Genomic DNA, 17,390 nt, shown 5'->3' with positions numbered 1-17,390 from the left:
ACGTGGCTGATACAAAAATCCTTCTGCAGGGTTGGAGAAAAACGCAATTAGCAGACCTGGGTTCAAATACGATTTCACATCATTTCAAATACTATATGCTAGCTGTGCTTGTTTGAGCTTGCCTGGTGCAACGGAACCAATAAAAAAGTCCTAAAACGTGTCACTCCAAACCCCGCCCACCTGACACTCCAGGCAGGCTGAAGCCAAACGATCAATGTTTTTGAAAGATTTCAAGTACTATTTTAACCCAGGTGTGCCAATGAGGGGCTCTTTCAACAGTCAAGCCTCATAACACGAAACAGTCAATGCACACTCCATATCAGGTGTGGAACCGAACGTTCAGTACAATAAAGGGGAAAATGCTATTACTTTACAACAACATTTGTCACGTTTCTTCCTAGAGGTGTCATAATTCACTCAAGCTACACTTTTTAAAGTGTTTTTTCTAAGTGTCGCTAATGCACTTTACAGTCATCCATTTGACTTTATGTGTTGTAACAACGTCGTGTCAATGTGTGTGTGTTTATTCAGTGTTGAGATATGCCTGTGTACTTACTGATAATCACCAGAGACGCAGACAGACACAGACGCTGCTGCTACACTTCTGGACCCCTTCACACATAACGGATGACTATCTTCTCTGAGTTACTCAGCACTCAGCAGCAACATCAATACACACACACGTTGTAAATACAGCTTGTTTTAACAGTACTAAATTAGGCTTTGTCGAAAAATATAATATGTGAAATATGACTGACAGTCAGAGTGGCAGCCTGTACTCCATTAGATCATAACGGGGCCCCAAATGGCACCCGTTTCTTCGTATATAGTGCACTACTTTTATCCAAAGCCCTATGGGCCCTGGTCAAAAAGAGTGCACTATAGTTGGTAACAGGGTGCCATTTGGGATGCAAACATATTATTCTACTGCTAAGGAGGAGTAAAATGGAGTGAGTAATTAGGCTCGTAGCTAGAAAAATGATGATTATTATTTATTTTAGAAGACCCGGTCCCCTGGCTGTGCTATTCCCATAGACATATGGCTATTCCAATCTGTACAGGTGTACTAGCACACAGCTAATGGGGAACGGAAAGGGCATGTGTTGAGGAGGTTTCGGGGTCTCTGGGAGTGAACGCAGGTAGTAATACAATTATAGACTACACTCAATTATAGACTACACTCAAATACAAACACCTATAAATACACGTACATGCACATTGAACACACACACAAGCTTCTACCCTGCCAATACGCTTGTGGGTGACTGTCAATCAATGGGTGATGGTCTACCAATGTACCCTTCGTATAGTACTGCAGCCCTCTTCCCCTTACATCTGGTTTCTTTATTCAGGGGATAGAGAGGTAACTGAGTCTCTGTTGAACCAACACACTGCTTCTATCTGTAGCCTTGATCACTGCTTAGCTTTGAGCTTATGAAGATGCCGATGGAAAACCTCTTCAGAAGGTCAGACTAACTCTTCCTCCCAGTCATGTTAACAAAGTAAGTATTTTGGTGAGCCTGAGTTAACTTATAAAATATTGAGGTGCCTGCCCTCCTTGCTTGGCTTGGAGTGTTCAGATACTGTATAGAATACTCAAGAGTTGAACAGCTGAGGGGAGAAGAGAAGAGAACAGAGCTGAAAGAAGAGGGTTACTTCAGTTCTGACCCACATTTGTCACTGGTTCAGCCTCTCTGACTGGCCTACTCAAAGGAAACCACTGGGGAGTGAAATGGAAGAGCTCAGAATGTCCCAGAAGAGCTGGGAGTTGGAGGGTGTCAACAAGACAAGATTATCCTAATATCTCTTCCCCTGTAACCGACTCTCCTAATATATCTTCCCCTCTGACCGATTCTTCAAATATCTCCTCCCTCTAACCGATTATCGTAATATCTTTTCCCCTCTCACTGAATCTCCTAATCTCTACTCCCCCTTACCGATTATCGTAATATCTCCTCCCCTCTGACCGATTCTCGTAGCATCTCCTCCCCTCTGACCGATTATCCCATTACCAACTTCCTCACTCACCAACTACCTCGCCCTCCAACTACTACCTCACGCTCCAACTACCTCACACTCCAACTACCTCACTCTCCAACTACCGCAGGCTCCAACTACCTCAGCCTCAAACTACCTCACGCTCCAACTACCTCACACTCCAACTACCTCACGCTCCAACTACCTCACGCTCCAACTACCTCAGACCTCCAACTACCTCAGACCTCCAACTACCTCAGGTCTCCAACTAGCCCTCTCTCTCCAACTACCTCATGCTTCCAACTACCTCATGCTTCCAACTACCTCACACTCCCAACTACCTCATGCTTCCAACTACCTCAGGCCTCCAGCTACCTCACTCTCCACCTACCTCAGGTTCCAACTACCTCACTCTCCAACTATCTCATGCATCCAACTACCTCACTCTCCAACTACCTCACTCTCCAACTACCTCACTCTCCAACTACCTCAGCCTCCAACTAAGGTTTATGAAATGCAATAAGGAAACATTTCTATGGTTCTCCTATATTGCTACTTTTCTTCCACTACACCTCTCCTGACTGTAGCCATTATAAACTAAAGCCTGAATAAAAATGATTGAAAACAGATAGCAGGAACCTGCGATTCTTATCATATTACTTTGATGATTTGATGTTGCAGTTGACTCAGATGACATGCATTGTCAATGCTGTAATCATTGCAAACAGTGGACAACAACAACAAAAACAACAGCTAACAACAGCCCTGTTTTTGTTGAATACATGTAGATTGATTCAGATTGACAGATTATTCAGAGCACTGCTCCACAGGTCTGTTATGGTGTTACAACGGTTCTTTTTAGAAACGACATAAACTGCTGCAACTGTCATACTATAAGCTAGTACTGGACAGCTGTTGGGTGCATGGTAGCCAACGGCTGAATGGTAGCACACCTGTGCTATTTCCTTGTAAGCATCCAAAATGGCACCCTATACCCTTCAGTGAACTATTTTTGACCAGAGCCCTATGGGCCCTGTCCCTGGTCAAAAATAATGGACTGAATAGGAAATAGGGAATAGGGTGCCATTTGGGATGCATACCCTGTCAAATGTCACAGCTGTGATTTGACCTGATAGACATGAGGCGAAATTGAAAATCATATTGCATATTGAGAAATAAATGCAGGTGTTGTTGTGAATGATGACTGTATGAATGTTAAACAACTGCAGCATAATCTGTATCAGCAAAGTTGACTATTCTAGTTATTACAGCAAAGTAGGACTGAAGCTAAAAGAGGCTGAGAGAACAATTGGGCAACCTATAAAGAGAACCACCATGACAGATTTCTGGTCCAGTACCAACTCATCTACAATGATGACAGGGCTGTGTGATGAATGCGTCCATTTTGAAGGTGCCAGGCTTTTGAAGAATTTGGCCTTGAGCTAATACAGAATGGCCTGGGTCAGAACCAAAGTTAGATGAACTGCCGTTTTCTGTCAATTTCCTACTTAAATACTGCTCTCTGGATTAATAAATCTAGATTCATAACTGCCAGAGCCAGACTCAAGTTCACACAGTAAAAAAAAATGTTTAAATACGACCAGCGCTACCCGCCGCTACCTTTGTGTAACCTTGACTTCATAAGATCTCATTCATGGCTCGACTTCCCCAACACACATTTCATAAATGACAGTAAAGAAGAAATATGAGGGTGATTTATCCTCTCCTCGCTATCTGCTTTCCCCTTCCCTCATGCAGCCTCCGTGAGATGCCACCCTTCTCATGAATCATGATGGACAGTGGGCTTTGCAGGGAAATACCTACGCCACACAGACAGTTGCACCAAATTGATTTTATTCACTGGTTTATGTTCTTCACAAAACAAACAACCAGCTCATTGAAAAGTAATACATTCCGAAGAGGCAGGGAGCTGTGTGCTGCATATGAAGCACTGAAGCACCCGGTCAGTCGGTTTACTGGCCAAATATACATCATTTCCAACTCAGGAACATTTTTTTACTTGATTATTAATCTTATTGTCTGTGGGAATAGTGGAAGAGGGAGGTCATTGTCTGACTCTGAAGTCTAAGGTTCCAAATTGAACCCTACTCCATATTTTTGCCCAGAACCCTACACTCTCAGAAAAAAAGGTGCTATCTGGAATCTAAAATGGTTATTTGGCTGTCCACATAGGATAAACCTTTGAAGAACTATTTTGGTTGCAGGTAGAACCTTTTTGGGTTCAATGAAGAACCCTTTCCACAGAGGGTTCTACATGGAACCAAAAAGGTTGTTTATTTTGGAACCCTTTTTTCTGAGAGTGTATGGGCAAAAGTGCCGCATTATATAGGGGATAGAGTAGTATTTGGGACGTGGACAAAGTCTAATTTAGAGGCATAAAACGTTTCCCCACAGCCTCAATCACCAGCCAAACTCTCTGCTTCTTCCTAAACACATTTGGGACACATACAGCTGACTCACAGCCAAAAAGGTCATCTCTTTCCACTGTTCCCTCCTGCCCCAGCTAGTCAACTGTATTTGATCCTGTATAGTCTTACTAAAAAGCCTACTGAAATCGCACAGTAATAACTTATAGGAGAATACTGCATATTGTCAGTGTGAGTGTAGTCTCTACCCACAGGCGCTGTGTCTCTTTGGGCCCTGGTCATAAGTAGTGCACTACATAAGGATTAGGGCTCTGGTCAAAAGTAGTGCACTACATAAGGATTAGGGCTCTGGTCAAAAGTAGTGCACTACATAAGGATTAGGGCTCTGGTCAAAAGTAGTGCACTACATAAGGAATAAGGTGTCAATAGGCGCCATCATTCTAGTAAGACTAGTGTGAGTGTGACTCACTATCTGTGTACACACCCAGGGTAGGGGACTGAGGTGTCATGGTGTTATCTGCCATTAGGCCATGATTAGAAGGAGTGCTCCACTGACTCCAGATCAGCTGTGAGAGAAGATAAAAGCCCTGAGAGGACTGGTAATATGCCGAGTACCTCAGGAAGGAGAGAGAGAGAGAGAGAGAGAGAGAGAGAGAGAGAGAGAGAGAGAGAGAGAGAGAGAGAGAGAGAGAGAGAGAGAGAGAGAGAGAGAGAGAGAGAGAGAGAGAGAGAGAGAGAGAGAGAGAGAGAGAGAGAGAGAGAGAGAGAGAGAGAGAGAGAGAGAGAGAGAGAGAGAGAGAGAGAGAGAGAGAGAGAGAGAGAGAGAGAGAGAGAGAGAGGCCTCAGTTCTTTGGGGCATGGACTCTACAATTTGTCAAAAGCATTCCACAGGGATGCTGGCCCATGTTGATTTCAATGCTTCCCACAGTTGTGTCAAGTTGGCTGGATGTCCCATGGATTGTGAACCATACTTGATTCACACGGGAAACTGTTGAGCATGAAAAACCCAGCAGTGTTGCAGTTATAGACACAAACTGGTGCGCCTGGCACCTACTACTATAACCCATTCAAAGGCACTTAAATATTTTGTCTTTCCCATTCACCCTCTAAATGGAACACATACACAATCCATGTCTCAATTGTATCAAGGCTTAAAACTCCGTCTTCAATCTGTCTCCTCCCCTTCATCTACACTGATTGATGTAGAATTGTGCCAGGAGGGGATTGCTGATGTTTTACGTGCTCCTAATTAACTGCTAGTTTGTTCGTTTTTTGGGGTTGTTTGTAACTTATTTTTTTACTTAAATTCTCTAGGGTAGGGGGCAGCATTTGGAATTTTGGATGAAAAGCATGCCCAAATTAAACTGCCTTCTACTCGGGCCTAGAAGATAGGATATGCATATAATTAGTAGATTTGGATGGAAAACACTAAAGTTTCCAAAACTGTTAAAATAATGTCTGTGAGTATAACAGAACTGATTTGGCAGGCAAAAACCTGAGAAAAATCCATTCAGGAAGTCCAAACACACCAAGACAGTCATTAAGAGGGCACGACAACATCTTTTCCCCCTCAGGAGACTGAAAAGATTTGGCCCCAGATCCTCAAAAAGTTCTACATCTCCATCATTGAGAGTATAGACTGGTTGCATCACTGCCTGGTATGGCAACTGCACAGCATCTGCACAGTACTGCACAGTAGGTAGCTACAGAGGGTAGTGTGTTCGGCCCAGTACCTAACTCGGGCCAAGCTTCCTGCCATCCAGGAATCTATATACTAGAGGAAAGCCCAAACATTTTTCAGAGACTCCAGTCACCCAAGTCATAGACTGTTTTCTCTGCTACTGCACGGCAAGCGGTACCGGAGTGACAAGTCTAGGACCAAAAGGCTCCTTAACAGCTTCTACCCCCAAGCCATAAGACTGCTGAACAACTCATCAAATGGCCACCAGACTATTTACATTAATACCCAACCCCATTTGTTTTGTACACTGTTACTACTCACTGTTTATTATCTGTGCATAGTCACTTCACCCCTACCTACATGTACAAATTACCTTGACTAACCTGTAGCCCTGCACACTGATTCAGTACCGGTACCCCCTGTATATAGCCTCGTTATTGTTATTATATTGTGTTACTTTTTATTATTTTTTACTTTAGTTTCTTTGGTAAATGTTTTCTTAACTCTTTCTTGAACTGCACTGTTGGTTAAGGGCTTGGAAGTAAGCATTTCACGGTAAGGTCTGCATGTTGTATTCGACGCATGTGATAAATAAAGTTTAATTTGATTTGATTTAACTTTTGACATCAATTAGGGATCATATCTTTCACCTGGATTCACCTGGTCAGTCTATGTCATGGAAAGATACAGTATACACGGGGTCAGATTCAAATACCCAACTGAATTTGTGCATCAACCTAATTCAATTTTAATGCCGTATGAAAAAGAAGCAATTCACGTAGCTGTGTGTTGAGCTCTTAATTGTAAAGGACTCTGTGTACACACATATAAAACAAGTTAAAATGAGTCACTAGGAGCGATCTATAAACAGTCAACTGTAGGTCTCCAGCTGAGAACTACTAAGGTTCTTCCCCCGGCTACAGTGACTACGGTGGCTGCCTCTCTCTCTCTCTCGTCTTGAGAGTTGGACCAAAGCGCTGCGTAGCTCCGATTAAGCCTGATGCTCTCAGACCCTCAACCGATAAGAGGATAGCCTTGGAATAATTCAGGGATACTCTAATCTGTATACAATACACAGTATACTGTACAGTACCCCCCCCCCCTCCCCATAAGGAGCATAGCCAGGGAAACCTTCAACTGATATTGGTGGTCAAGGTAAGATGCTCTCATGAGATAGCCTCAGAATATTTCATAGATAGGCATCTACGCATGTAGGATGCTAATTTGAGCCAGTTTGCTACAGCAGGAAAATAGTCCTGCATTAATAGTAAATGTGAGTTATCATGTGGATTATAATGAATTTAAATTTCTGTAGGGGTTGATACATTTCACGTAGCGGAAAACCAAGTATTAAATGTCAAAGTTCTCCTGCAACAGGGTGATCAAATTAAGATCCTACGTCTGTATTTTTTCATCCAACCATGAGCAACATAAACAAGGAGACCTTAACCTGACTGTGGAGGGTGAGGGCGAGGGAAGACACTCTCATGAAATAGCCTCAGAATATATTATGGATATGCATACTTACACAGCACGCAGGACAGCACAGCCTCACACACCACATAACTAGGTAGACCATAACCTGACATTGGAGGTCGAGGGCACACCCTCATCGAAAGTACAATATGCGATACCTACGAGAATGTAACCCACAATCTTGGCATTACTGGCACCATACTCTTACCAACGGAGCCGCAACGGACCGGAACCTGACATTGGAGGGCAGGCAGACCCTCTCATGAAAAGTACTAAACTGACTTCTCAGACAAGCAGTTAGTGTATGATGAGTCAGCAAGTTGTTTGATTATACATGCTGCCAACTGGCCAACAAATCAAATATCAAGTCCTGTTCTCCAAAGATACAGATGCACTGAAGCAGCTTGGAATACAGTGAACAGCACCAGCCAAGCATGATGTGAAAGGAGGAAACATATACTGTCGTGTTAGAATAGAAAAATGCAGTTATGTGGGATGCAAAGGACTCTGACTCAGGGATGCACTCAGAGTGGCAAGCAGCCAGGGGCGGACTGGCCATCTGGCATTTTGGGCATCAATGAAAAAATGGGCCGATGTTATAAATGCCAGGGCTGATTTCTGGTCCCAGTCCACCCCTGCAAGCAGTAAAGCAGTGGAGGAGTAGAGGGCCAGGGGCTTGCAAAATGTACAGCCATCTGCTCAAATTACAATACATATGTATCTCATTACCAACCACCATACCCTTCTCTCTCTCAATGCTTATCTGTAGCTCTCTCTCTCTCTCTCTCTCTCTCTCTCTCTCTCTCTGCTTATCTGTAGCACTCTACCTCTATCTCTCTCTCCCTACATCTCTCTCTTTCCACTTTTATGTCTCTCTCCCTCTCTCTTGCTCTCTCTACCTCTATATCTTTCTTTCTATCTCTCTCTAGCTCTCTCTCTCTTTCTCTCTTTCTACCTCTGTCTCTCTTTCTCTCTCTACATCTGTATCTTTCTTTCTCTCTCATCGCTCTCTCTATGTCTCACTCTCTCTCTCTCAATTCAATTTCAATTCAATTTAAGGGCTTTATTGACATGAGAAACATATGTTATCATTGCAAAAGCAAGTGAAGTAGATAATAAACAAAAGTGAAATAAACAAAAAAAAATAACAGTAAACATTACACTCACAAATGTTCCAAAATAATCAAGATATTTCAAATGTCATATTATGTGCAAATACTACAAAATATGGGTTGTATTTACAATGGTGTTTGCTCTTCACTGGTTGCCCTTTTCTTTTGGCAACAGGTCACAAATATTGTTGCTGTGATGGCACACTGTGGTTTTTCACCCGATAGATATGGGAGTTTACCAAAATTTGGTTTGTTTTCGAATTCTTTGTGGATCTGTGTAATATGGGGGAAATATGTGTCTCTAATATGGTCATACATTTGGCAGGAGATAAGGAAGTGCAGCTCAGTTTCCACTTATTTTTGTGCACAGTGCGCACAAAGCCTGTCATCTCATGAGAGCCAAGTCAGCCTATGGCGGCCTTTCTCAATAGCAAGGCTATGCTCACTGAGTCTGTACATAGTCAAAGCTTTTCTTAAGTTTGGGTCAGTGACAGTAGTCAGGTATTCTGCCACTGTGTACTCTCTGTTTAGGGCCAAAAAGCATTCTAGTTTGCACAGTTTTTTTATTAATTATTTCCAATGTGACAAGTAATTATCTTTTTGTTTTCTTGTGACTTGGTTGGGTCTAATTGTGAAATAAAATTGTAGACCTCCACAAGTCTGATTCATCCTTTGGAGGAATTTCCAAATGCCTGAATGTACATTGTTCATCTGTACAAACAAAAGTACGCAAGTATAAACACCATGGGACCACGCAGCCGTCATAGGAAGGAGACGCGTTCTGTCTCCTAGAGATGAACATACTTTGGTGTGAAACGTGCAAATCAATTCCAGAACAACAGCAAAGGACCTTGTGACGATACTGGAGGAAACAGGTACAAAAGTATCTATATCCACAGTAAAACGAGTCCTATATCAGCAAGGAAGAAGCCACTGCTCCAAAACTGCCATTAAAAAGCCAGACTATGGTTTGCAACTGCACATGGGGACAAAGATCGTACTTTTTGGAGAAATGTCCTCTGGTCTGATGAATCAAAAATAGAACTGTTTGGCCATAATGACCATCGTTATATTTGGAGGAGAAATGGGGAGGCTTGCAAGCCGAAGAACATCATCCCAACCATGAATGCCTACAAACCTGACTCAGTTACACCAGCTCTGTCAGGAGGAATGGGCCAAACTTATTGTGGGAAGCTTGTGGAAGGCTACCCGAAACATTTCACCCAAGTTAAACAATTTAAAGGCAATGCTACCAAATACTAATTGAGTGTATGTAAACTTCTGACCCACTGGGAATGTGATGAAAGAAATAAAAGTTTAAATAAATCATTCTTTCTACTATTATTCTGACATTTCACATTCTTAAAATATAGTGGTGATCCTAAATGACATAAGACAGGGAGTTTTTACCAGGATTAAATGTCAGGAATTGTGAAAACCTGAGTTTAAATGTATTTGGCTAAGGTGTATGTAAACTTCAGACTTCAACTGAATATATGTTGAAGAGGGTGGGGCTTAAGCTGCATCCCTGTCGCACTCCACGGACCTTTGGAAAAAAATGTGTGTTTTTTTTACAATTTTAACCGCACTTTTGTTGTTTGTGTTCATGGATTTTATAATGTTGTATGTTTTTCCCCCAACACCACTTTCCATCAATTTGTATAGCAGGTCCTCATTTTTTTAAATCAACAAAGCATGAGAACACTTTTCCTTTTTTTCCCTCTTTTTTTTGTCAGTTAGGGTGTGCAGGGTGAATACATGGTCTGTCGTATGGTAATTTAGTAAAAAGCCAATTTGACATTTGCTCAGTACATTGTTTTCACTGAGGAAATGTATGAGTCTGCTGTTAATGATAATGCAGAGGATTTTCCCAAGGTTGCTGTTGAAGCATATCCCACGGTAGTTTTTTTATTCAAATTTGTCTCCACTTCTGTGGATTGGGGTGATCAGTCCTTGGTTCCAAATATTGGGGACGATGCCAGAGCTAAGGATGATGTTAAAGTTTTTAAGTATAGCCAATTGGAATTTGTGGTCTGCATATTTTATAATTTCATTGAGGATACCATCAACACCACATGCATTTTGGGGTTGGAGGGGTTGTATTTTGTCCTGTAGTTCATTCAATGTAATTGGAGAATCCAGTGGGTTCTGGTATTCTTTAATAGATGATTCTAAGATTTGTATTTGATCATGTATATGTTTTTGCTGTTTGAACTTTGTTATAGGGCCAAAAAGTTTGGGGAAGTGGTTTACCCATACATTTCCATTTTGGATAGATAACTCTTGGTGTTGTTGTTTGTTTGGTGTTTTTTCCAATGTTCCCAGAAGTAGTTAGAGTCTATGGATTCTTCAATTACATTGAGGGTATTTCTGACGTGCTGTTTCTTCTTTTTCCATAGTGCATTTCTGTATTGTTTTAGTAATTCACCATAGTGAAGGCGTAGACTCAAGTTTTCTGGGTCTTCATGTTTTTGGTTGGATAGGTTTCTCAATTTCTTTCATAGGCTTTTTGCATTCTTCATCAAACCATTTCTCATTGTTGTTCATTTTCTTCGGTTTTCTGTTTGAAATGTTTAGATTAGCTAGGGAAGCTGAGCGGTCAAATATACTGTTTAGGTTTTCTACTGCCAAGTTTACACCTTCACTATTACAACGTTTTGTCCAGGAAGTTGTCTAAAAAGGGATTTCATTTGTTGTGCATAATTGTTTTTTGGTAGGTTTCCACACTACTTTCCTTCCAACTAAAGCATTTCTTAATATTATTCAGTTCCTTTGGCTTTGATGCCTCATGATTGAGAATTGCTCTGTTCAAGGATTTTGCTGTGATCTGATAAGGGTGTCATTGGGCTGACTGTGAACGCTCTGAGAGACTATGGGTTGAGGTCAGTGATAAAGTAGTCTACAGTACTACTGACAAGAGATGAGCTATAGTAGGAGTCCACTCAAAGCCTACCATGGAGAAATGTCACATGAACAAGTGTACAATAATGCTTTGTTACTGATCCGATATGGTGATTTATCTGAACTGAACACACTGTCCTCTCTCATCCAATCATTTTGCAGTGTTCTGCACCTCAAAACAAGAGCGTCATTTATTTACAGCGGCTCCTAAGAACACTAGAATGCTGGAAGCAACTCTTATTCCTTCCAGGTTTATAACTTCTGACCCTGACTCTGGGGGGTGAAATCAACCATAGGCGTTCTCCTGCCCTCTCTCCTTGTGTTAAATATTAAAAAGAGAGCTATTGAATGAATGACGAATTACATTTTGTTTTCGTGTAAAATTGCCAGTTGGCAACCCATCCCTTATGGGATTAATTGACACACATTACAATAGTTCACTGATAATTTGGTGATAATTCTTCTTCCAGTGTTCTCTGTAGTGCGTATCGCATAAAGAGGGAAAAATATATATTAATAGTAAATAATAAAATCAAAACTAATTATATCCCTGGAGCAGTAAACATATATATACAGTCGTGGCCAAAAGTTTTGAGAATGACACAAATATTCATTTTCACAAAGTCTGCTGCCTCAGTTTAAATTATGGCAATTTGCATATACTCCAGAATGTTATGAAGAGTGATCAGATGAATTGCAATTAATTGCAAAGTCCCTCTTTGCCATGCAAATGAACTGAATCTCCAAAAAACATTTCCACTGCATTTCAGCCCTGCCACAAAAGGACCAGCTGACATCATGTCAGTGATTCTCTCGTTAACACAGGTGTGAGTGTTGACGAGAACAAGGCTGGAGATCACTCTGTCATGCTGATTGAGTTTGAATAACAGACTGGAAGCTTAAAAAGGAGGGTGGTGCTTGGAATCAATGTTCTTCCTCTGTCAACCATGGTTACCTGCAAGGAAACACGTGCCTTCATCATTGCTTTGCACAAAAAGGGCTTCACAGGCAAGGATATTGCTGCCAGTAAGATTGCACCTAAATCAAACATTTATCGGATCATCAAGAACTTCAAGGAGAGTGGTTCAATTGTTGTGAAGAAGACTTCAGGGCGCCCAAGAAAGTCCAGCAAGCGCCAGGACCGCATCCTAAAGTTGATTCAACTGCAGGATCGGGACACCACCAGTACAGAGCTTGCTCAGGAATGGCAGCAGGCAGGTGTGAGTGCATCTGCATGCACAGTGATGTGAAGACTTTTGGAGGATGGCCTGGTGTCAAGAAGGGCAGCAAAGAAGCCACTTCTCTCAGGAAAAACATCAGGGACAGACTGATATTCTGCAAAAGGTACAGGGATTGGAATGCTGACGACTGGGGTAAAGTCATTTTCTCTGATGAATCCCCTTTCCGATTGTTTGGGGCATCCGGAAAAAAGCTTGTCCGGAGAAGACAAGGTGAGCGCTACCATCAGTCCTGTATCATGCCAACAGTAAAGCATCCTGAGACCATTCATGTGTGGGGTTGCTTCTCCGGCAAGGGAGTGGGCTCACTCACAATTTTGCCTAAGAACACAGCCATGAATAAAGAATGGTACCAACACATCCTCCGAGAGCAACTTCTCCCAACCATCCAGGAGCAGTTTGGTGACAAACAATGCCTTTTCCAGCATAATGGAGCACCTTGCCAAAAGGCAAAAGTGATAACTAAGTTGCTCGGGGAACAAAACATCGATATTTTGGGTCCATGGTCAGGAAACTCCCCAGACCTTAATCCCATTGGGAACTTGTGGTCAATCCTCAAGAGGCGGGTGGACAAACAAAACCCCACACATTCTGAAAAACTCCAAGCATTGATTATGCAAGAATGGGCTGCCATCAGTCTGGATGTGGCCCAGAAGTTAATTAACAGCATGCCAGGGCGGATTGCAGAGGTCTTGAAAAAGAAGGGTCAACACTGCAAATATTGACTCTTTGCATCAACATGAAGTTGATTGTGATTGTCAATAAAAGCCTTTGACACTTATGAAACGCTTGTAATTATACGTCAGTATTCCATAGTAACATCTGACAAAAAATATCTAAAGACACTGAGGCAGCAGACTTTGTGAAAATTAATATTTCTGTAATTCTCAAAACTTTTGGCCACGACTGTACATACGCAGCATGTGACAGAGCTGCAGGAATTGTGACCCGTTTTGTTGGTTATATTGTCATAGTTAGGGGGGCATATGGGGGAGGGAATTCTGTCACCTCCAGGTAGGTGTTTGTCCCCCTGTGTGCTGAGGGTGTCAGGTTCTTGTCCAGTTCTGGCATGTAGGTAGCCACAGACTAGTACATGTCCCTGGGCCTGGAAATGATTGATTTCCCCCTCCAGGATGGGGAAGCTTTCTTCATTAAAGTATGGGGATTCCAGTGGGGGGGATATAGGTAGCACGCAGGATGACATTTTTCTCTGTTGAAATCATTTCCTTTTGAATTTCTAGCCAAATGTAAAACGTTCCTGCTTTGATCAATTTAATAGAGTGAGTTAGGTCTGCTGTATACCAAATTAAAATACCCCCTGAGTCTATTCCCTGTTTCACACCTGGTAGATTGGTGGATGGGACTACCAGCTCTCTATAACCTAGAGGGAAACCAGTGGGTCCATCTCCTCTATACCTCCCTCTCTCTACCTCTATATCTATGTTTCTCTTTCTCTCTCTCTACCTCTGTCTCGATCTCTATGTCTCTCTCTCTCCCTCCATGTCTCTCGCTCTCTCTCTCTCCCTCTGCCTCTTTATCTCTCTCTCTCTCTCTCTCTACCTCTACCTCTACCTCTCTCTACCTCTCGGACTCTCTCTCGCTCTACCTCTATGTCTCTTCCTCTCTGTCTCTCTCTCTACCTCTATCTCTCTCTACCTCTATGACTCTCTAAAAGGTCCTCAGTGATGTCACCATTGCCCTTGATTGATTGGTTGTGCTGTTATTTTTATTGACAAGCCCAAAGCTTTTGATACATTAGACCATTCCATTCTTGTGGGCCGGCTAAGGAGTATTGATGTCTCTGAGGGGTCTTTGGCTGGTTTGCTAACTATCTCTCTCAAAGAGCACAGTGTATAATGTCAGAACATCTGCTATCTCAGCCACTACCTGTCACCAAGGGTGTACCTCAAGGCTCGATCCTAGGCCCCACGCTCTTCTCAATTTACATCTACAACATAGCTCAGGCAGTAGGAAGCTCTCTCATCCATTTATATGCAGATGATACAGTCTTATACTCAGCTGGCCCCTCCCTGGATTTTGTGTTAAACACTCTCCAACAAAGCTTTCTTAATGTCCAACAAGCTTCCTCTGCCCTTAACTTTGTTCTGAACACCTCCAAAACAAAGGTCATATGGTTTGGTAAGAAGAATGCCCCTCTCCCCACAGGTGTGATTACTACCTCTGAGGGTTTAGAGGTTGAGGTAGTCACCTCATATAAGTACTTGGGAGTATGGCTAGACGGTACACTGTCTTTCTCTCAGCACATATCAAAGCTGCAGGTCACCCATCTTTTCAGTTCGCTGCAGCTAGCGACTGGAACGAACTGCAACAAACACAGGACAGTTTTATCTAAATTTCTTCATTCAAAGACTCAATCATGGACACTCTTACTGACAGTTGTGGCTGCTTTGCATGATGTATTGTTGTCTCTACCTTCTTGCCCTTTGTGCTGTTGTCTGTGCCCAATAATGTTTGTACGATGTTTTGTGCTGCTGCCATGTTGTGTTGCTACCATTTTGTTGTCATGTTGTGTTGCTACCATGTTGTGTTGTCATGTGTTGCTGCCATGCTGTGTTGTTGTCTTAGGTCTCTCTTTATGTAATTTTGTGTTGTCACTCTTGTCATGATGTGTGTTGTGTCCTATATTTTATTTTATTTTATTTTTAATCCCAGCCCCCATCCCTGCAGGCCTTTTGCCTTTTGGGAAGCCTTCATTGTAAATAAAAATGTGTTCTTAACTCACTTGCCTAGTTAAATAAAGGTTAAATAAAAATATATTAAAATGTTTCTCTCTACCTCTCTCTACCTCTACAACTCTCTCTCTCTCTACCTCTCGCTCTCTCTTTCAGCCTCTTCCTCTCTGGCTCTCTCTATATATACACTTCTGTCTCTCTCTTCATGTTGTACACACACACGCTCACGCACATACAAACACACACACACGCACGCACACACACACGCGCACACACACACACACACCATAACTAGACAGGTGCCATGTTGGTTGAAGGGATATCACATGGTGTTGCCTGTAGGCACAGCATGCAAAATGACTTTGAATTAAAACTTGTTTTACATTTATTTCTCTAAATTTACAGTAACTGTGAGACCATTCCATTACCCCACCTTTCATCTACAATTATCTGTGAAATTGTAATATTATGTTTTCTTGCCATTTGCCAGCTGTAACCTATGTCCATTGGTACTGTAATGCATTATGATTGCCTGCAAAACGCACCTTCAGAATCGAAGCATCAACCATGGCTACACTGATGATCAGTGGGGTTAATTTACACAATCACTAGTTTACTGGACCATTTCTATGTCTCTCTCTCTCTCTCACACACACACACACACACACACACACACACACACACACACACACACATATGTATATATACACACACATACCATTCCGTGGGACCCCGTTGAAAATAAGCTTGTTCAAGAGATTACGCAGTATGTGGGAAATTAAGAAAATAACACATGCATTGTCTTTTTGAACGTTGATTAATGCAACCTATGATCGACTATATACGCAGTGGCCAAGCTTCTAATAGGCTACTCTTTATAATACTGTATCTTCAAGTGCATAATTGTATCATTTGTTTACCCTGTGGCATTTGGTGTAGCAAATACATATTTGCGGGGACAAGCACAGATACCATAACCATTACACTTAACCGCAGGGTTATAACCTAATAATAACAGCTGCTAAAAATATATGACACTAATATTCCCTGCACTGCAAACTCTGACAGCTTAATGCATGTTTCCTTTTGACACGCTGGATGGGCTTGCTGCGCATTTCTGTCAAGTCAGAACATCATCATGCATGGCGGGTATCCACATGGCTAAAGGGAAAGCTCTGTTTAATCCATAACAGGCAAAATAATACTCTGAAAAACATATTCAACCACTCGGCGCAAGAGGTTTAACACATTAACTTCAACGCCCAAACGAGTACACATCAATAATGTCACCGCTGACTGTGGTAATTTGTCAACAAAAAGTTGCCTAAAGGTTTATATCCCCATAAAACAAGTAACAAATAAACCACTCTATTAAATCACTCAGACTATTTAGAAAGCAGAGAAGAAAACTTGTCTTAATAAACGCAATACAGCAAATTCCACGCCATCCGTCTCCGCTTAAGTTGCAGGAATCTTGTTGTGTGTGCTCACCTTTTCCAATTGCCCCATGTGAACACCAGAGAAGGACGGCGAGCTGTAAAATCATTCCACTGTGTCTTCTGGTCCTCAAATCCATGTTCAAAACGAAATGATGCTGCCGGAGGAGAGCGACCATTCCTGTCCTCCTCTAGCTCGGTAAATAATTCGCGTGTGCCTCTCTCTGCGCTGCCTGCCTGTGCGTCCGCTCTGTGAAGCGCTCTGCTCACGCCATGCGACTGGTTCTGACTCGAGGAGGAACAGTGGAGAGAGAGCTGAGAGAGAAATAGACACACCTCTACAGCCCAGCCTCTGATCAGTATCACATATTTTAAAGTGCCCATTATTAAGCACAGACTTCAAAACCAATAAACTATACAAATTCTTGGACTTAATGTTGTCTGCTTTCAACTAACATTTTTTAACATTTAGCCTGTGTCATGATTAAT

The 17,390-nt window shown here is 42.1% G+C and overlaps 1 protein-coding gene across 2 annotated transcripts in view; it reads right to left on the bottom strand.

Annotated features, from left to right (window-relative positions):
- The window catches only part of LOC110537019 (contactin-associated protein-like 4), a 219,319-nt gene extending 202,129 nt beyond the window's left edge, over window positions 1–17,190 (bottom strand). For both annotated transcript variants that reach the window (XM_021622727.2, XM_021622728.2), the window contains exon 1: window positions 16,957–17,190. In XM_021622727.2, the coding sequence (XP_021478402.2) occupies window positions 16,957–17,080 (124 nt within the window). In that variant the 5' untranslated portion in view covers window positions 17,081–17,190. The remainder of the gene's footprint in view (window positions 1–16,956) is intronic.
- Window positions 17,191–17,390: the final 200 nt, after the last annotated feature.

Source organism: Oncorhynchus mykiss, chromosome 12 (genome assembly GCF_013265735.2).
Source record: "Oncorhynchus mykiss isolate Arlee chromosome 12, USDA_OmykA_1.1, whole genome shotgun sequence".
Taxonomy (NCBI): Eukaryota; Metazoa; Chordata; class Actinopteri; order Salmoniformes; family Salmonidae; genus Oncorhynchus; species Oncorhynchus mykiss.
Note: the sequence above shows the minus strand (reverse complement) of the source record. Positions and strands in the feature narration are given on the sequence as shown.